Source organism: Emys orbicularis, chromosome 1 (genome assembly GCF_028017835.1).
Source record: "Emys orbicularis isolate rEmyOrb1 chromosome 1, rEmyOrb1.hap1, whole genome shotgun sequence".
NCBI lineage: Eukaryota > Metazoa > Chordata > Testudines > Emydidae > Emys > Emys orbicularis.
Genome location: NC_088683.1, coordinates 73,709,920 through 73,730,730, shown reverse-complemented (window position 1 = coordinate 73,730,730; position 20,811 = coordinate 73,709,920). Strand labels below are relative to the sequence as shown.

The 20,811-nt window shown below is 40.9% G+C and overlaps 1 protein-coding gene across 2 annotated transcripts in view; it reads left to right on the top strand.

Moving 5' to 3' along the window:
- OSBPL8 (oxysterol binding protein like 8) overlaps nt 1–20,811 on the top strand; it is a 135,660-nt gene that overhangs the window by 76,337 nt on the left and 38,512 nt on the right. For both annotated transcript variants that reach the window (XM_065406921.1, XM_065406929.1), the window contains 4 exons: nt 1,523–1,593; nt 12,369–12,449; nt 14,366–14,467; nt 16,091–16,294. In XM_065406921.1, the coding sequence (XP_065262993.1) occupies nt 1,523–1,593; nt 12,369–12,449; nt 14,366–14,467; nt 16,091–16,294 (458 nt within the window). The remainder of the gene's footprint in view (nt 1–1,522; nt 1,594–12,368; nt 12,450–14,365; nt 14,468–16,090; nt 16,295–20,811) is intronic.

Here is a 20,811-nt window from a genome sequence, read left to right as displayed (position 1 = left end):
CACTGATGTAATCTGTTCCAGCATTTCATCACATGCATGGTATTGACTTCTTCCGCCACTTTATACTTAAAACATTTCATGCTGTAAAAGTGAAGTGTGCCATCAAGTTGTAGGATGACAGCTTTGACGCTGATAAAAGCCCAGTGTTATTGCCTAACTTACACACACAAAATACTGTAGATACAAAGGAGTGTTAACTTTAAAACAATTGAAACAAAAGTTAATATTGTATATATCACACACACACCATGTTGGACTCAAAATGTAAGCACATGTTAAGATGTGAAGCAATCTGTAATCTGGAGAAGAACTACAAAAGGGCAGTTCCATCTATGTTGTGTGTGCACTTTCACATATATCAAACATGTCAATTTACTGCTTATGTACAGTAGTTTGAAGTATTTTAATGACCATGGCAAGGGAATTTGTTGTTTTTTGTTTTCCTCCTTGAATTTATATCTGAGAGACCAAATAGCTAATAAATTCCAACCAAAGTATGGGCGGTGACACAATCTCACTATATGGAATCTTCATTAGCATAAATCCTGGAAGGGTGCAGGTACTGGCCCAGAGATGGGCTTTGGAAAATACTGGTTTCTGTTCAAATGAAAAAGAAAAATTGTTCAACTTTGCAGTAGGAGGGAAGCTGCTTTTAAGGATTTGCATTTGTCCAACTGTTTGCTATAATCATTAGTACAGGTATATTATGCATTACAGGTGTTCGTTTGGTAGTGAAAACTGTGACGTTGCATATCATTTTAATTGTAACCCTTTATTCTGAAAAATTCACCTTTTTCAATGAAGCTTTCCATGCTTGCATCTGCCTAAAAGTTAATTTAAAAAAAAAATAGAGCAAAATCTCTTTGGCCAGCTTTGAGTCAAGTTTTCTTTTTTTGTTTGTTTCTATTTAAAACAAAACAAAACACATTTTTTCCAGTGCCAGGAAGTATCTGGAATTTGTAATTGCATGTTTTGTTTTTTAAAAAGCAACGAACAGTGAGGAGTGTCTATTTAGTTTGAAAAAAGTTGGTTCTGATTTAATAAATTTGCCTGTTTAAAACATTGTGTATTCCATGTGCACAATATAAAACTCTGTGGAGTGTAGAGGTGCACATTTTGGGCAATATTTATGGTGTATGTGTGAGCAGCTCAGAATCTCAACACTTCTAAGTCTGAAATGGCAGTTGGGAAAATCGTATATAATGTGAAATTTAAAATATGAATAAATACACAGAATAATGTATTTTCAGTGAGGAAACTAATTTTGTTAGAAACTCAGAAGTAGCTGTACAGCAAGTGATATGTTGAAACCTCAGATGTATTTTTACTAAACAATGTTATTTAATCACATTTTATAGGGGGCAGTGTTTTTATTTTTTTAATTTATGTGCATAGTTCTGGATGATGACCAGACAAGTGAAAATTGCTAATTTATGTTTTACTTTTCAAGAGCCAGATAAAATGTAGTGTATTCAAATGAGTTATTTTATCATATTGCAACAATGTCATCTTCTCTTTTAAGGTTTTGATAGAGGGAAAGATGATGTGTCACAAAGTAAAGAAGATTCAGCACATTCAATGTCAAAAAGCAAGGTAAGCACAGCCAGCTTTCCAAAAGCTGGTTTTAAAATATGCAATTACACAGTGGAGTTGTTCCATGCACTGGGTTTAAATGCAAGTGTATTTAGCCACAGTGAGTGTTAATCTGGTGGATTGCTGTGAAGACTTCTCAAGAGAGAAGGATTAAATATTATTAAAAGCATAGTGTCTACTTTATTAGGGTGACTTTAAACATAAACCTACAGTGCAAACTCAAGAAATTGAGTTATAGTTTCTCATGTCGTCTTGTTAAAAATCTCATTTAGAAGATGGCATCTCTTAACTTAAATCCACTGTACTTTTGGGCAGCACTGGTCTTGATATAGAATGTGAACTTCCAGCCTTTTGACCTGTAGGTGAGAGTGCCATTGATTGAGTCATAATATCTCCTTATGGGACGAGTTGAGGGTTGTGGGAAAAGGTGTGTTTTCCAACAATCATTCTATTTATATGTAGTTTGTGTTTTGAGATACGAAAGTATTTTTAATTTAATGTTGCTATTTAAGAGCATGAAGTAGTCATTCATGAGTTCAATATGAAGTCCCATTTCTGTTAAGCAATGAGGGCCTCCTAGGAGGTGCAAAGTGCCATCATCTCCCATGGCAGTCAACAGTCTACTGATCTTTAGTATAAGAAACTATGGTCACTGGTTTCTTTACATTCATTTTAAAACTAGAGCTGGTCATTAATTTTTTGACTAAACATCTTTCATTAGAAAATGCCAATTTGTTGAAGTCGCATCTGTTCTCTGGAGAGATTCAGTTTTGATTAATTTTGCATTTCAAAAAAAGTTTCGAAATGATCAAAACTTCTTGTTGTAACTTTATGCGCAAAATAAAAAACAAAAACCAGAGCCCAAGCTCCAGCCTGAGTTTATAACATCAAAGCATCATTTACACAGCTACTTTTAGTGTGCAAACCCCACTTCCGTAAGTCTGTAGACCTGGTCTGGGAGACTCAAACCCCTTAGCTTAGATCCATTTGGATTTAGAGCCTGATGAGTTATTCATATAAAGGTTTTCCGGAACTTGCCTCTGTATTGTAAGATGTGGTATTTTTACATCAGACATTTTCTAAGAGTTTTAAGAAATTCCCAGATTCTGGCCTAGGACATCTTAAATGTGGAAGGTCAGTGTACTACTAGAGAGAACACACGATTGCCATATTCCCTTTGTTTTTTTTGCTTCACAAGTTGTCAAGGCTAAATCACCACTCTGGCACTTTGAGTGCAGAAGGTAGGGCCTGCAAGGATTCTAAAAATTAATACTTGCCACTCCAGGCTTACATTAAACTTCCAAGGTTACAGCTTTTTTCTGACCTTAGCTTGGTAAACACTGCCACCACCCAAATGCAAACAAAAAACAAAACCTTGGACCCAGGAAGGAACACTTGGGAATTCCTCCCTGTGGGGTAACCTCAAGCCCTTTCACCCCTCCTCTGGGGAAGAGCTGAGGAAAAAAAACCAAAGGAAATTAGCTGTAACCACCAGCTAATCAAACAGCATATGCACAAACCTCTTAGGACACCAAAAATTCAATCCGGTCTTAAAAAAGGTATATTTTATTAAAAACAGAAAGGAAGAAAATATATCTGGAACTTAGGCTTTTGCTAGATTTTAAAAGAGCAATTCCAAAAATTAAGCACCCAAACTAGCCTTCTTGGGGGTTCATCTTAACGGTTACAAGCAAACAAAAGCATCGGGTTAGCACAGAGGAGATCCACAAGCCAAAATAAGCAATAAACCCGATAGCGTCTAACTAAATATTCTCTATCCAAATTATTTTTTCTACGTATGGAAGATACTTTTGCATACCTGGTTCAAACCTTACACAGCATTCCTGCTTATAGCAGTACTGCGCCGTGTCGCTCCAGCCCAGCGAACAGACCAAGGGAAAGTTTCTTTCCCAATTTTAAAAAGTTCTAGCCTTCCCATTGGCTCTTTTGGTCAGGTGCCCACGTCTTTTTTTTTTTTCTTTACCTGGAGGACTTTTTAACCCTTTACAGGTAAAGCAAGTAGAGAACAGCTACAAAGAGGGATTTTACAGCTAACTGGCTGGCTGGGTGTCCATCAAAGGGAGCAACCCGCCATCCCTCCCCCCTTCATTACCACACAAGTACTTTAAGTTTACAGTCTATGGCTGCAGAAATCTTACATTTGAAAAACCTGTACTTGTAGAGACTGGTGTAATATGAGGTAATTTTTATTTGTGATGCTTTGTGACCCCCCTAATTTTGCTGTTCACATCCATGCTACAACTTCTTGGTCAGGGCCTAAGTGTCTAATATGTAGGTCTGCCTTTGGTGACTCTTGTGTATTTGGTGGCACATGAAGTTTTAATGTGGAATAATGGCCTTCAGTATCTTTCTAATCAACAGTCTGTAATGTATATCTTTCTGTGTGGTTATAAAAAAGGTCACATTTTGCACAACATCTGTATGAATAAGAGTAAACAACTACCGTTTGGTCACTGAATTGAAATTATTTGTTTTTATAGATGAGATTTTCTGACAGTTTTTTCTCAGGGCATTTCTACAAGGACAAAGTGAAAGCTGTTTAGGTACCTTAACTGAATGTTTCAATTCAATGGCAAAAAAAAAAAAAACCTGTTAACACAGGGTTAAGGTTGCTTGGTAGTATGTCGACCCCTTGTAGAATGTTGAGTTGAGGGAAAACTCAAACTTCTAAAAACAAGGAAATTCACAGTTAAGATTGCCATGTAACTTTAACTCTGCCCTTTTTGGGTAATGCATGCTGCCAACCCCACAATTGCTGAAATGTAGAAGCTCTTCACCAACTTTTTTACTATTCCATCTAACATTATTAAAGGGAAAATAGGTTGCCCACATTACCTTCTGTCTCTTCCTCTGGACCTGGCAGTAGCCAAGGGAATTATTAGGATACACTGTAGGTGCAGTTAGTGTGTTAACTGCATTTTCTGCTTTTCAAAAGTTTGAGTTGTCCTCAACATTCTGCAAGAGACAACATCCCACCAAGCAACCTTTTGACTGCAGCAGCAGTCAAAAAAGCTAACAGTGTTAGGAACCACTAGGAAAGAGAGAGATAATAAGACAGAAAATATCATAATGCTACTATATAGTATACCCACACCTTGAATACTGCATGCAGTTCTGCTCTCCCCATCTCAGAGATGCATTAGACCTGGAAAAGGGCAACAAAAATGATTAGGGGTATGGAACAGCTTCCACATAAGGAGAGATTTAAAAGACTGGGACTGTTCAGTTTAGAAAAGAGATGACTAAGGGAGGGATATGATAGAGGTGTATAAAATAGTGTGGAGAAAGTGAATAAGGAAGTGTTATTTACCCCTTCACATAATATGAGAACCAGGGTTCACCCAATTAAATTAATAGGCAGCAGGTTTAAAAAAATATACAGAGGTATTTCTTCACACAAAATACAGTCCACCTGTGGAACTCGTTGCCAGGGGATGTTGTGAAGGCCAAAAGTATAACTGGGTTCAAAAAAGAATTGGATAAGTTCATGGAGGATAGGTCCAGCAATCGCTATTTTGCCAAGATAATTGTCCTGTTCTGTTCATTCCTTCTGAAGCATCTGGCACTGACCCCTGTCAGAAGATAGGATAGTGGGCTATATGGACAATGGTCTGATGCAGTATGGCCGTTCTTGTGTTCTTACCTACGTTAATACAGAGTTATTTGCCATTGAATAGAAACTCACAGTTCAGGCACCCAAACAGTGCCAAACTACTATAATAACAGACCGTCCCTACCTCAACGAGCTCACAGTTTAAGGCCTGGTCTATACTCCATAGCTTACGTCAACCTAATTATGTCAGTGTACATACTACAGCCTTGTCCTGCCGATGTAAGTACCCAACTACACCGACATAACTCCACCTCCAAGAGACGGGTAGCACTTATGTCGATGTTGTTCGAGCAATGCAGTGTTTGTGTAGACCAGGGGTCAGCAACCTTTCAGAAGTGGTGTGCCGAGTCTTCATTTATTCACTCTAATTTAAGGTTTCGCGTGCCGGTAATACATTTTAAAGTTTTTAGAAGGTCTCGTTCTATAAGTCTATATTATATAACTAAACTATTGTATGTAAAGTAAACAAGGTTTTCAAAATGTTTAAGAAGCGTCATTTAAAATTAAATTAAAATGCTGATCTTACGCCACCAGCCTGCTCAGCCCACTGCCAGCCTGGGGTTTTGTTCACCTAGGCCAGCAGCAGGCTGATCAGGGCCTGTGGCCGGGACCCCAGACCTGGGGGCGGGGGGGTGTTTCAGGGGTCAGGGCAGAGGGCTGGTGTGTGTGTGGGGGGGGGGGGGGGGTTCAGAGATCAGGGCAGAGGGCTGGGGGGGTGCAGGGCAGAAGGCTGGGTGTGTGTTGGGGGGGTTCAGGACAGAGGGCTGGGGGTGTGTGGGGGTGCAGGGCAGAAGGCTGGATGTGTGTTGGGGTGTGGGGGTTCAGGGCAGAGGGCTGGGGGGTGGGGGTGCAGGGTAGAAGGCTGAGTGTGTGGGGGGGGGGTTCAGGGCAGAGGGATGGGGCTGTGGGGGTGCAGGGCAGAACGCTGGGTGTGTGTTGGGGTGGGGGGGTTCAGGGCAGAGGGATGGGGCTGTGGGGGTGCAGGGCAGAGGGATGGGGCTGTGGGGGGTGCAGGGCAGAAGGCTGGATGTGTGTTGGGGTGCAGGGCAGAGGGATGGGGCTGTGGTGGTGCAGGGCAGAAGGCTGGATGTGTGTTGGGTGCAGGGCAGAGGGATGGGGCTGTGGTGGTGCAGGGCAGAAGGCTGGGTGTGTGTTGGGGTGGGGGAGTGCAGGGGTGCAGGGCAGAGGGATAAGTGTGTGTGGGGGTCAGGGGGTTCAGGACAGAGGGGGTGGGGGGTGCAGGGCAGAAGGCTGGGGTGCTCGGCTCGTGGGGGTGCTCCCAGCCCCCTGCCCTGAGCGGCTCATGGCAGGGGGCTGGAAGGGATATGCCCTGTTCCACCCCCTTCCCCCTGCTCCGTCCCTACCTCTCTCTGCGTCCTCTACGGAGCTGTGTGCACGCTGCCGCTCTTCCCCCTCCCCCTCGCTAGGGCCATCAGCTGATTGGCGCAGGGAAGGAGAGGAGGAGGGGCAGGAAAGCACCACACTGGGGGAAGAAGCGGGGGAGGGGGAAGCTTGGCTGCCGCAGAACCAAGCTTCTGCCTCCTGCCCCCGCAGGGGAGAGCGGTGGGCGGGGGGGCTGAGTGGGGCTGGGGGCCGGGACCGCGGCAGGGAGCTGCGTGCCACTTAAAATCGGCTCGCGTGCCGTGTTTGGCACGCGTGCTGTAGGTTGCCGACCCCTGGTGTAGACACTGCATTGATTGCATTGGCCAATGGCTATCTTGTCAGTTTCACGGCTCCAGCATGGACAAAATTGACAAGAAATCTGGGCAGCTAGATCCCAGCTTCCCTTGCCTTCCTACTCCCAGCTGGGCTGCTGCCCAGAGGCTTCCCGCTCAGCCCCCCACTCTGCCCCTCTTCAGTCAGTGGAAGCGCTCCTGGTGAGGGGGGCATGCACGACTGATAGGAGGGTAGCGTGGACATCAGCCACTGCAGTAATTACTGCAGTGGCTGTAAGTCAACCTAATAATGTAGGTTGACTCAGTACTGCAGTGTAGACATGCTCTTAGTGAATTGGTGGGCGTGAGCAGGATATGCACCTGGGCTGAGCTTCATTGGCTGAGTGGGAAGGAGAGGAGGGTTGGAGTTCACTGGCAGAGGTGGGGCTGCGGGAGGGTTGGGGTGCATGGGGGCTGGACTGAACTGGCAGAACTGTGGGGTGCCAGGGGTTGGGGTCCATTGACAGCTGTGGGGTACAGGGGTTTGGGGTGCAGAGGAGTTGGTGCATTGGCAGAGCTGGAGGGTGCCATGTCTCCCTCACCTGAACCCCAACCTTGCTCTTCTCCCATACCACCCATACTTATTTGTTTCCCCCTTTTCCACCCCCCCATGCTTCCCAGGAAGCATTCACATGTCTGATTTTCCACAAAGGTTTTAATTACACTTCCCCAAAATAAAATTGCTAGGACTCACAAATTGCAGCAACCTCCAGCCACTCATTTCAAAACTCTTTTTGTTTTAGTTGTGGGTTTTTGATTAACTTATCAAAATGAACTTAGTTATATTAACTGAAGGGTGAGTTCACAGTCATCTGTCTCAATGAGGCCGGTGATTAATCCAATGATTAGTACCTCTCAGTTTACTAGTACAAGGCAGCAGAAGGAAACAGCATTTTTTGGTGGGCCTTCTGTAACGGGAACCTCTTGGTCGAATTACCTCATATTTCAGTCATTAGTGCTACCCCACTTCCTCATGAGGCAGACCAAATTTAAAAGCAATCAAAATAATCATTCGGATTTTAGAGCACTCACAAGAGTTGAGCTTTAAAGCATATAAACTGGTGGGAATGAAAACCCTCTATCTCAGTGGTTCTCAAATTGTGGGTCAGAACCCCAAAGTGGGTCGTGACTCCATTTTAATGGGGTCTCTAGGGCTGGCATTAGACTTGCCCTGGGGCTGAAGATGAAGCTAAGGCCCCCCTACCCTTCCCATGGCTACCTGGGGCTGAAGACGGGGCTTGGGCTCAGGTTTCGGTCCCCCCTCTTTTGTCTTCAAAGGGGATTGTGATACAATGAAGTTTGAGAACCGCTGCATAGCTGTTTTTTCTGTACTGGTACATGCACACTGCAAAAACCACACATTTTCTTAAATACTGTTCTCAGTTTGGGTCATCCACGATTTAGTGGGGTTCCATGAACCTGGGGTAACACCTGACAGATTGTGCCACTGTTTTGACCTGCATCGTAGTCATAGTTTGATCTCTAGCTCTGGCTGGGGAGGGTGGAGAAACTTTTTGAAAAATAGCGTTTTTTCAGGGCTTATCTCTGGAACCCCTGGCTCAAATGACCCTGCCCCCCCTGCTGAGATGCACAGAAATCTTCAATTACTTCAAAGAAATCTAAGCATGTAGTTTTTAGAGGATTTAGGAAGGTCAACCTTTAAATTTGTGACACAGCCTTAACTATCATGCTGCTGTTGCCTACTATATTATCTACATCAGTGGTCTCCAAACTTTTTTGATTGCACACCCCTATCGGTAAAAAAATTTTGAGCACGCAGCCCCTGCCGCGCCGAAGCGCAAAAAAAAAAAAAGCCGCTCGGACTCCCGCCTGATGAAGAAAAAAAAGAAAAAAAAAGTGCTCCTCCTGCCGCGCACCCCCAAGGATCCTCTTGCGTGCACCCCACTTTGGAGACCACTGATCTACATCACCCTGATCCAGAGGCTTTATAGCCTATTTACACTGGAAGAAAAGGGCAATTTGTGGTAGAGAATATGACTTGAGTATTTACTCATAGATTATTCTCTGTAAGGAGGATACCCTGTATTCTTCATGCAAAAACAAAAGGTTGTTTAAATTGAAAAATTCATTGCAACCTTAATTATGGAGCTGTTATGGAATTTCCATAATCATCTTGCAGGTCTTAATTTTTTTTTTAAATGCTTTTGCCTTGGTGTAGTATCCTATAGCTACTCATTCCTGTCTCCCAGCCCAACTGTTCTGTAGCTGATGGAAAAGACTTGGAATTCTGTGATGTCATAGTTGAGAAGTCTAGACCATGTCAGCCTTTGTTCAGTCTTTAAGCTCTGACTCTGGATTGCTTCAGATGCAAAACAATACATCATTCAATTCTAGTCCACACTCAGGTCGTACTGGTCAGGGAAAAGGAGAAAATACACTTGGTCGTTATCCAGCTCCTTTATGATCACAACAGCTAGTTGGTCCTGAAGCTTCTGAGCCCTCTTTCTATTCTATGATTTTTTTTTTTAACTGAGAGTCTTTAATTTATAATTTAACTAAATTACTGATCTTTGAATATTAATCCAATTTATTTTCTCAACTTTCCATTTCAGGTTCTTACTCTTGTTTTCCGTCCGATAACTTCAGTCTTTCTGTCCTTTCCAGTTACTGTCTTATCTAGACCTCTGTACAGCTGCAATAAGGAGACAAAAGATGTTTTCTTTCCTCCATTAACACCTCCTTTTCCACCTTCGGTTTTGCAGTAGCTGTTTGCCTGACTTTTGATAGGAATCAACAGCTCCCTAGACTTCAGGATAAGCTTTCAGAGAGACCATTGGCTGTCCCAGCTACAAAGGCTAAGTGGTAGCCCTTTTGTCTAAGCATGGACTGGACCAGCAGTGATGAAAGTTACTCACCACCCAGTACAAGGAAGGTACAGCATGTACCTCACTAGGAGTTGCAGTTGGCTCTTTTACAATGTTTCCTGTTTAAAATGTTTTCTCTTGTCATTTTTAGATGTGAATTTAGTGCTTGGGAAAGGTGCTGGCTTGACATCCCTGGAGTTTAAAGTCTTCCATTTATCTACTGAACAAGTTTCCCATAGGCAGTTTCATCACAATGCTTTTCTAACAAACTTCAACTCTTGCATGGAGACCAAGTTTTCATAGTTCTAGGATTAATGTGCACCAGTGTGGGGTCCCACGCACATATATACATTTCAGATAGCATTAGATTCCTTTTAACAGGCAATCTGAAAAGTTCAAAGTGTTATTTCGGGTTGTGTTCCATTACGCCTTGCCTTTTGGATTCCCTGGCTCATCTCTCCTCAAATGCTTGAAACAGAGCAACTATTTCTTCCCCTTCATCCGATGCAATGAAAGTACTTGAATCCTTATGACTTAATAGACCAAGGATTCACATGTCCAGTTGTGTATTTAGAGTTTAAATCTAAGTTTTATTTTGTTCTGAACAGGCTTCTAATATGAAATAAACAGTGCTCCCTTCCCTCTCATTATCCCAAATGTAGGGAATCTCCATACTTGCACATTTTAGTCTCAGTCATTCATAAGTGTTTCAGAAACAAACTTTTTGTGAATGAACTTTGTATTGAAATTTGAGACTTGAAAATGGACAGCTGGCTATTTGAAAGGCTAAATAGAGTAAGAGGTTGCTTTCAGAAAATTGTCCTCTAATTCAGATTGGCAGCAAGAAGACTGTATTGGTACATGGGCATTTTGCTACAAAGCAACTCTTGTCAATCAGGGTTGTTTCGGTGCATAGAGAAATAGATCTCTTTTTAAATTTACTTTTGGGTTGGTAGGAGATAACTACTGAACAGTTCCCAGTGGTGATTCACTGGATTGCAATAGTAATGACAAGTGATAAGTTGTAACAGCACAACAGACTTCCCTTACAGATGGCCACTTGCCAGTCTTTGGCTGGATCAGTCAGTGTCCTCTTCCAGTTCCCTTTCAGCTAGTAGGCAACAGATAAAAAGAAAAAAATCTTTGGATCTTTTAAGACATGACACAAAACAAATCATGTTATGATGAGTCAGCACATTGTCCAGCCATGAATGAGGCCTCGGGTTTTATAAGCAACTCTCCAGTCTGGTGGCACTTGGGTGCTCTGCTGAGATATCTTGATCTTCTGGAGTTTGTAGGAGAGGGGAAAGCAGTGACTGAACTCTTCTTGAGCAATCTTAGTCCATTGACTCATGGAACAGATTCAAGTCTAGTTTAGTCTGAAGACGTTGCATGATTCCCTTCATGGATTGGGGGTAAGTGCCTAAATAGCAGTTGGCACAGAAGGAGTTGTCCAGTTATAGGTGTTGAATATTGAAGAGTTGAGCTCCTCCCAAATAGAGCATTTAAAAAAAAAAAAACATTCAGCCAGAGATGACTCGTGTCTGCCAATAGTGTGTGTGTGGGAGAGGCGGGGGGGGGGGATTTTGGGCAACCGGCTTCAGCAGTGTTACTGAGTATGCTCAGTCTATATGACTTATACTGAACATGCTCACACAGAAAATGGGGTGGGGGGAGAACGTGACCCCTCTTCCCCGGCGTCTCCCCGCCCCCTGCAACAAATTTACTACATGTAGTTGAGCTTCTTTTGGAGGATTCACTTGCAGGGTCTTTCAGCCCTTAAAGTAACTGACAAAAGCAGGGGTCTCAAACTCAATTTACCTTAGGGCCAGTGCCAGTCCTCAAATCCTCCCAGCGGGCCAATAATGTCACTGAAGATGGTGTTCAGAAAAGAAAACGTTTATATTGTATTTTTTATTTTTAATTTCTTAGAAATAATAAAACTGTCATACAACTTTATACAATTCTTCGCCTGCCAGAGAGTTTTTAGTATTTTCCAGACACCTGGCAGCGCTTCAGTTCTGTCAGTTTGTTGATGTTTGGCCTCAATGACTGAGCAGTTGAAACTTTCAGGATTGCAGCAAGATGTGCATAAGATAGGTGTGTTCGGTATTTTGACTCGTTTATATTCATTGTGGAAAAAAGTGATGCTGCCTCCATGGGTGACTCTGCCCAGCAACTAATGATGCTGCCTCCATGGCTGACTGCGCGGCGACTAGTGATGCTACTCTGTCCCTCTCCCCCAGCCAACAGGAGCTGCGGGGGGTGGCGCCTGCAGCAGACATTGCTGGCAACGTGTCTGCATGTGTGTCTCCTCCACAGGCTGTAGTGGGGAGGTTCTTGGGCCGCAGACAGCCCGCGGGCCGGGACTTTGAGACCCCTAGACAAAAGTATAACTCTGTAAATAGTTCTTGAATGAACCAGGTTGTGAGAAATTGATTTTTATTGAAGGAAATGAAAGGAAATGGTGAAGACAGTAGAAACCTATAGAAATATCTGTGCACATCACTGATATTTTTTTTTGTCTGAGTGAAACACTATCCTAATGTGTCCAGGTATCTATCAGCAATACTTACTTATTCTTTATTTTGTAAATTTCAGTCTGAATCCAAGCTTTACAATGGCTCTGATAAGGACATCTCCTCTACTTCAAGCAAGCTCACAAAAAAGGAGTCTCTTAAGGTGTGTCACTTTCCAAAATAATTTAACAGCTTGTAATTTGACTTTCCAGTCAGCCCTCAGAAGCTAAATAGGGATAAAACCTCTCAGGTAGAGCCCTACCCGGGACTATTTTTTTTAATCCAGCTCCCATCCTGCCCCGCAATACCTACTCCCTCATTGTTTCTTGCATTTTTTATTCTGCTCCCACCTGCAAAAACCTTGGATCCCACAAGAGAGACAAATTCCCCCATGCTACTAAAAAAAATTTGATTAATATATTGTATATTGTATATATAAACAATATTCAGGCACAATTTTTACCACTAAAAGAATAAAACAAATATTGCTTAAACTATGTAAAAAAAATACTTTTAACTCCTGTCATAGACATCAAATCTCTTTCTATCCCTTGCTTAAATTTAAGTATTAAAAGCTTTATTTCAAAAAAAAGAAAAACATGCTCTACATTGCTGAATTTCTATTTGACAAACTGATGAGAGATTTAGTTTTCCTGCAAATTACTGCAGTCTGGTTTTGTTTATGTCCATCCAATCCTGCCCAAAACAAAGTACAGTTTACCTGCTCCTGCTATTATGGCAGCAGGTCCTCTGGGACCCGTGGGATCCCAGTCCCGCTGCTGTGCTGCACTCTAAGGAATATCTAGGACCATTGCCTCATGATGACGCTAAGGTGACTTTGTGTTTCTGTGGTGCAGCCTTTAGGATCACATGTAAAATGGGAAGAGTGCCACTTGTTGAATCACCAACACTGTCTTGTGGTACCTATGTTTTCCTTGTTGGTGTTTCCTCCATATATTGACAAGATCAGACCCTACAAACTTTAAAATCACTGCCAAAGGTGTTTAGCACAGAATTTTTCAGTTTGGAGTCGAAACCAAAAAGCTTTAAAAAAAAACCAAACAAATAAATAAATAAAAATCTGGTTTGATTTGAATCCAGAACAATTTTTTTCCTAACTTTTCAACAGATTTGTTTTGAATCAACCAAAACATTGTCAACTTGAAAATAATTTTTTTCTGTCTTTTTTTAATTTGTTTTGAGTTTTTGTTTCAATTTGGTTGTGTGGGTGTTTCACCCCTTTTTTTTTTTTTTTTTTTAATAAATTGGCCAGCTTTTGAAATTGAACTGTCCATTTTGAAATGAAAAGTCAAAACAAAGTAGTCCAAGATGAAACATTTCAAAATGGTCAAAAAGAATCATTTCACCTCTTTAACATTTTTTTTCAGCTGAAACTGTTTGCCAAATTTCAAATTGTTTTGGGTCCTGAAAAATGCAATGATGAAAAAGCAATTCATTGAAGAAACTTTACCCAACTCTTGAGGTGTTATAGCCACAGACCTTAAAGTGGTCGGCCACCGTGAGAGGAAAATGGCATCACTGAATTTCTACTGCAAAAAATAGATAAATAAAAAGTAAATACTTTCATGTCCCTCTTTCCTTATTTTTCAATGTAATGGACATTTAAACATGCATACCTCTCCTAAACCCAAAATCTGCACAATTGTGCCAGTGTATGAGAACTTGAAATTGACTACTAATTGATTATAAATAAAAGTGAAACTAACTGGTCTACTTGCCTTTCTGATAAGGAGCAATGAAATAAACAATAAAATAGTTAAAAATAAGTGACTTCAGTTATTTAAAAAAAAATTTAAGATGATGTTTGTAACATTTTTTAATTTGACATTAGAAGTGACTTGTCTTGAAACTGAGCAGGGAAAAGTCTTGTGTGTTCAAGACAAACATTCTTCCACATTTTAAAGCTGCTTCTTTGTCTATATTGTTACAGGTTGAGCTTTGCACCTTACAATTTTCCTGAGTTTTTGTTAGTTGCAATGTTGTTTTTTTATTGCTCTGACTTGCTTTTTCCCTGTGATTTAAAATAGTTTTACCATCTTCTATATTTGTTAATTACAGGTTCAAAAGAAAAATTACAGGGAAGAGAAGAAGAGAGCTACGAAAGAATTGCTTAGCACAATCACAGACCCATCAGTTATTGTTATGGCCGACTGGCTGAAGGTCAGAGCTTGAGTGTGAAACCTGAGTTGAAGTTGTAGCAGCTGCCTGGTGTTTACCTACCAAAATAGAAAAGGCTCAGAATCTTGGTGGATTGCTGATTAATGTTTTTCAACTAGCAGAGCATCTATTAATTGCAACCCAGAGGCTCCATGCTTGAATCCTAGGGGATAACTGAGGAACCTGGCTGTTACTTACTGCAGTCACCATAGTGACATTGATCTAATATGTACAGCAACTAATTTAAAAAACTAGTTGGGGTTATGGGGTTTTTTTTTGTACTTGTTGATTTTATACTTGATCATAGAGAATTCCTTAATTTCTGTTAGAAGTCACAAAAGGAAGGTCAGTAATCTTCTTAGGTATTTTAACACAGGTTCCTTCTTGCACATCTCTTCCTCTTTTTTTCTTTTTCCTCCCATATGAAATAGCTATAATCCTAGAAGCTTATTTCCATAGAAGGGATGAGACGTTCATCTGTCCCAAACAGTGGGCAGTACCACCAGCAACAGGGCATTGCAAAAGCAGTGTGGGTACTTTCACAGAGATTAAAGTAAATGGCTTATGTATAAGAGGTAATATTTACCCTGCTCATGGAAAAGCCTTACTAAATAGAAGGATTAAATCAATACTACGGAGGTCAACAAATTGGTATTTGGTCAGCCTGATAGGGAGGTATAAGTTCTAGAGTGGCCAGAACTTAATCACAAACATCCAGACCCCAGACATTCAAATCCAAGGAACCCAAGAACTCTTGGTGGTGCACAAGAGGAGGTGCTCTCTCAGATAGCCAGTGACCCAAGCCAGATCTGGAATTTTTATATATCTATAGATTGGTTGTTAACACCTTGATTTCTATTCAAAGTCAAGTATTAAGCACTCTGAGACCTGTTATGACCTACCATCACTAACAAAGAAAAACCTATTGCTGGCCAGTGCCAGCTGACTTGGGCAGGGGCTACAGGGCTGTTTCGTTGCTGTGTAGACTTATGGGTTCAGGCTGTAGCCCAGGCTCTAGGACCCTCTGAGGTGGAAGAGTCCCAGAGCTCGGGCTCCATCCTGAGCCCAGAAGTCTACACAGCAACGAAACAGCCCTGCAGCCCGAGCCCCGTGAGCCTGAGCCGGCTGGCGTGGACCAGCCGTGGGTTTTTTTTTGCTGGGTAAATACACCTTAAGTAGGCAATTGCGTTCTGCAGCAACTGTATCTTCTGAGTTGCATTCATAGCAATTCCATTCAGAGTCTATTATAGTAAACCCATATGTCATGAATAATATTGCTAATGGTAAAATACGCTCTGGCCGTGGACACTCCTGGGGAATCCAGAAGGAATCAGGGATCCAGAAGTACTTCCAGATTTTGAACCAATTTGTACATCACTTGCATAACAAGGGTAATATTCACCAGCCCTGGAAGGAGGAATCTGCATCTAAACATGTTTCTTCCACAAGGAAGTACAGAACACTGTTGTAGAATCAACAGACTTACTTTATTTTGGGTAAAACAGTCAACTGACTTGGATTCAATTTTCTTTTCAGCAGGAGGGGGATGACTTTGATATTTATTTTTGACTTTATGATATTTATTTTAATTGTGATGAACTAAACCCAATTGTTAATATTTTGTAGATTCGTGGTACATTGAAAAGCTGGACCAAACTGTGGTGTGTGCTGAAACCAGGAGTATTGCTCATTTACAAAACCCCCAAAAATGGCCAGTGGGTGGGAACAGTGCTCCTGAATGCTTGTGAACTCATTGAGCGGCCTTCCAAAAAAGATGGCTTTTGTTTCAAACTTTTCCATCCCTTGGAGCAGTCCATCTGGGCTGTTAAGGTTAGTGAACATCCATTCTTTAAGAAGACATTGCAGAATGTGTCTATGTTCCCAGCATTGAGTAGAAGCAGCCTCACACGTAAGAGGCACTACGCTTTTCTATATAGTCATCAGTGTTATGTTTTCTAGCTATTCTTAATTTAATTCTGTGTTAATACAGTGTCTACTGCTGTACTTTTCATCCAAAAGAGTAACTATGTGACCTCTATGATTTATACTGGGTAGATCACGTTGCTTACATGAATAGATTAATCTTTTGGGGAGCCCTTAGAAATACATAGGATGCTATAATCTTTGCTGAAGAGCATACAGTGTGTTTCATGTAACATGTCTTGCTGAAAAGTCTTTCATTCAATATTTATAAATAGTTATTTCATTTCTTTAGATTTGATACTTGAGTAAATTAATAACTTCATACAAAAGCACTTGTTTTAATTGCTTTTGTACACAGCAATAATGATGGAGACCCTGTAGGCATTTGAAGCTTATATATGATTCTGTATTTTGAAACATAGTGGTGGTGATTATTTGAACAGTAGAATCCCATTTATCTGACCCTCCCTTAACAAGCGCTCCACATTTACCAAACAACTTGGACTCGAGGACCAGAAGCGGGCAATCTCTCCTGTGGACGCTAGATGGCGGTGCATCATCACATTTTTCCCATTCTCTGGTTTATCCAGAGTTTTTTGATGATCTGATCTGGCCCTGATCCCAATTAGACTGAATAAACAGGGTTCTACTGTATTACCTTACCTCCTAACAGCCCTACTAATGGATGAGGAATTTATTATATTCTCTGCATTCTGCATCTGACACACACACATGCAAAGTACCTCTGCAGCTGTTTCATGTCATGTCTCATTGGTGATGGAGAATGGTAACTTTCTTCTTCATTAAGTTCAGGCAGTTAAAGTAACATTTATTCTGAGGAACTGTTGTCTGTTTGAAATCTTATCTCTTCTTAGTATGAAGTACTCAAAATATTAGGGTTTTTTATAATTGGTTGTAGATTTACTATAGTCTAAAACCACTTACCCTACCAATTTCTCATTGTTTGTTTGCTGCACACTGCTTTCCCCCATTCCTTTCCTAGCTATATGTATTTTGTGGTTAATGTGACTTAAAAGTTCAATACTTTATGTGCACCTACATCAAGAAGGTTGTTAACAGCTGTTTGACTAGGGTGACCTAGCTCTGCAGAAGATGACAAATCAGTCTTAGGCTGAGATCTGCATAAATCAAGGCTATATTTCCTAATTGCTTGAACGTTATTAAAGGTAGGTCAAATTTTAAACCTGAATAAATCAATATTGTCCATTTTAAATGTACTGAGGGCTATTGTGGCATTTGTTCGTTCTGGTATGGCTATGTACAGTGGAGAATTATTAGTTTTAGTTAGAAGTCCTTGTTAAAATGAAGTCGTCTTCCCTATCCTATCCCCCCGTCAGTAACAGCAATCCACTAGTGAAACTATAGATCCTGTGGGAGGCAAACTTTCATAAGGATAGCAGCCGGTAACTTTACTCTCCAATAAGCTTTCACCATTAGGCTCACAAGAGAAAAAGCTTGTTTTTCAACAAAGAACAGGAACATAAGAATGACTATACTATGTCAGACCAAAGGTCTATCTAGCCCAATATCCTGTCTTCCAACAGTGGCCAATGCTAAGTGCCTCAGAGGGAATGAACAGAATAGGAAATCATCAAGTGATCCATCTCCTGTTGCCCATTGCCAGCTTCTGGCAAACAGAGGCTAGGGACACCATCTCTGCCAATCCTGGCTATTAGCTATTGATGGGCCTATCCTCTATGAATTTATCTAGGGTTTTTGGAAACTTGTTATAGTCTTGGCCTTCACAACATCCTCTGGCAAAGAGTTCCACAGGTTGACTGTGTGTTGTGTGAAGAACTCCTTCCTTTTGTTTGTTTTAAACTGGCTGCCTATTAATTTCATTTGGTGACCCCTAGTTCTTGTGTTATGAGGAGTAAATAACACTTCTTTATTTACTTTCTCCACACCAGTCATGATTTTATAGGCCTCTATCATATCTCCCCTTAGTCATCTCTTTTCCAAGCTGAAAAATCCCAGTCTTATTAATCTCTCCTCATTTGGCAGCAATTCCATACCCCTAATAATTTGTTGCTCTTTTCTGAACCTTTTCTAATTCCAATATATCTTTTTTGAGATGGGGCAACCATATCTGCACGCAGTATTCAACATGTGGGCGTACCGTGATTTATATAGAGGCAATATAATATTTTTCTGTCTTATCATCTGTCTCTTTCTGAATGATTCCCAACATTCTGTTTGCTTTTTTGACTGCTGCTGCACATTGAGTTTTCAGAGAACTATCCACAATGACTCCAAGATCTCTTTCTTGAGTGGTAATAGCTAATTTAGACCCCATCATTTTATATATTTAGTTAGGATTATGTTTTCCTATGTGCATTACTTTGCATTCATCAACACTGAATTTCATCTGCCATTTTGTTGCCCAATCACTCAGTTTTGTGTAGCTCTTCGCAGTCTGCTTTGGATTTAACTATCTTGAGTAGTTTTGTATCTGCAAATTTTGCCACCTCGTTGTTTACCCTTTTTTCCCAGATCATTTATGAATATGTTGAATAGAACTGGCCCCAGTACAGATGCCTGGGGGACACAAGTATTTACCGCTCTCCATTCTGAAAACTGATCATTTATGCCTACCCTCTGTTTCCTGTCTTTTAACCAGTTATTGATCCCAGGAGAGGGCCTTCCCTCTTATACCATGATAGTTTACTTTGCTTAAGAGCCTTTGGTGAGGGACCTTGTCAAGACTTGTTCACACCCAGTCTGGAGAGACACCACCACTCAGAACTATGTACACAAGATGTATAGGTACTGCAGAAGTCCTTCTTTTCCCTAAGTGCACTTTTCATAGTGTCTGGTTCCTCCATCTGGCTGACTGCGCATGCCTTTCTATAGTAGTTTGGGGCTAGTCACTTATCATGCTCCCTTGATGTTATGCTCTTCCAGTCTACAGTGTATAACGGATCGGCAACCTTTCAGAAGTGGTATGCCGAGTCTTCATTTATTCACTCTAATTTAAGGTTTTGCGTGCCAGTAATACATTTTAACGTTTTTAGAAAGTCTCTTTCTATAAGTCTATAATATATGACTGAACTATTGTTGTATGTAAAGTAAATAAGGTTTTAAAAATGTTTAAGAAGCTTCATTTAAAATTTAATTAAAATGCCGAGCCCCCTGGACTGGTGGCCAGGACCTGGGCAATGTGAGTGCCACTGAAAATCTGCTCGCGTGCCATAGGTTGCCTACCCCTGGTGTATAACCAGTAGTATCCATTCTGTTGTGTTTAAACCAGTCTGAGACTTCAGCACACTAGTTGCTTGGTTCTCCCTCAGACACTCAATATTTCAAATATTGTCTTTCTGAGACTCAATCAGATAAGCTGAAAAAGCACTGCAAATATATTTCCATGAATAAACGGAGTTTTTAAAACATTCTTCATCCACCCCCTTATTGTTTGCATCCCTTTTGCATTCACTTTCCACAAACAGCCAAGACATTTTAGTTTTACTGGCATGAATGTGCTGTGGAAAGTGAACTTCAGAGTCTTATGTTCACTTACAGAAACTGAAGTTAAAATTTACCCATGAATGTTTGTGCAGGGAGTGCTAGAACTATCATCCAGTTAGGGAACAGAAACAATACAGTGTAACTTCTCACCGATTGCAACTAACCAACACATCTACAATAGTGAATATCAAAGACTCTCAAAACTATTTGCAATCAATCTGTACGTTTTTTAAAAGTATCTAATGTTTTCAGAAAACTGATACATTATAGAAAATCGTAATTTACAAGCAATTATTCCATTATCAAAAAAGTTCATTTGTTCAGTTATTCACTGCAAATTACTCATTCAGTTTTACTCATTGTACTTTGCCTGAGCATCTAACCATATCACTATCATATGCTTTATCCTGAATGATGATAGTCTGGTACAGAGTAATTAATGTATCTCGTATAACCCAAATTAGAGTCCAGGTAACTTGTCTCACTGACAGACTTCTGGCCTCAGACTGTAGTCTCGCCACCTTAAGATTTTACACATTATCACAATATCCTTCCCCTTAGTTAAGGCACTTTCTAGATCACCTACCCATATTGCTCATAACATCTTGGATCTGTGGTGACCTATACTTGGAGGATTGACAGCTCTTCCTGCATAAAAAACTGTGGTTTCTTTCACAGTCTGACTGTTAACTCCCAATCTTAAAATGTCCTTCTTTCTAAATATACTCTTCATAGACCCACCAATACCTTTTGTCTCAATTCTGAGGACTTTCCCTTGGGGGACAGTTCTTGTTTTTAATCTCTGTAATAGGAGTTCAGAAATTCCTGGCTATGGTTGAGACTAGCACTAGCCTATGTACATTGTTTCTTTAACACTGGCTGTTCCATATGATAGCTTCTAAAAATCACTGTCGTCGTCTTTGAGTGATTGTTGTATT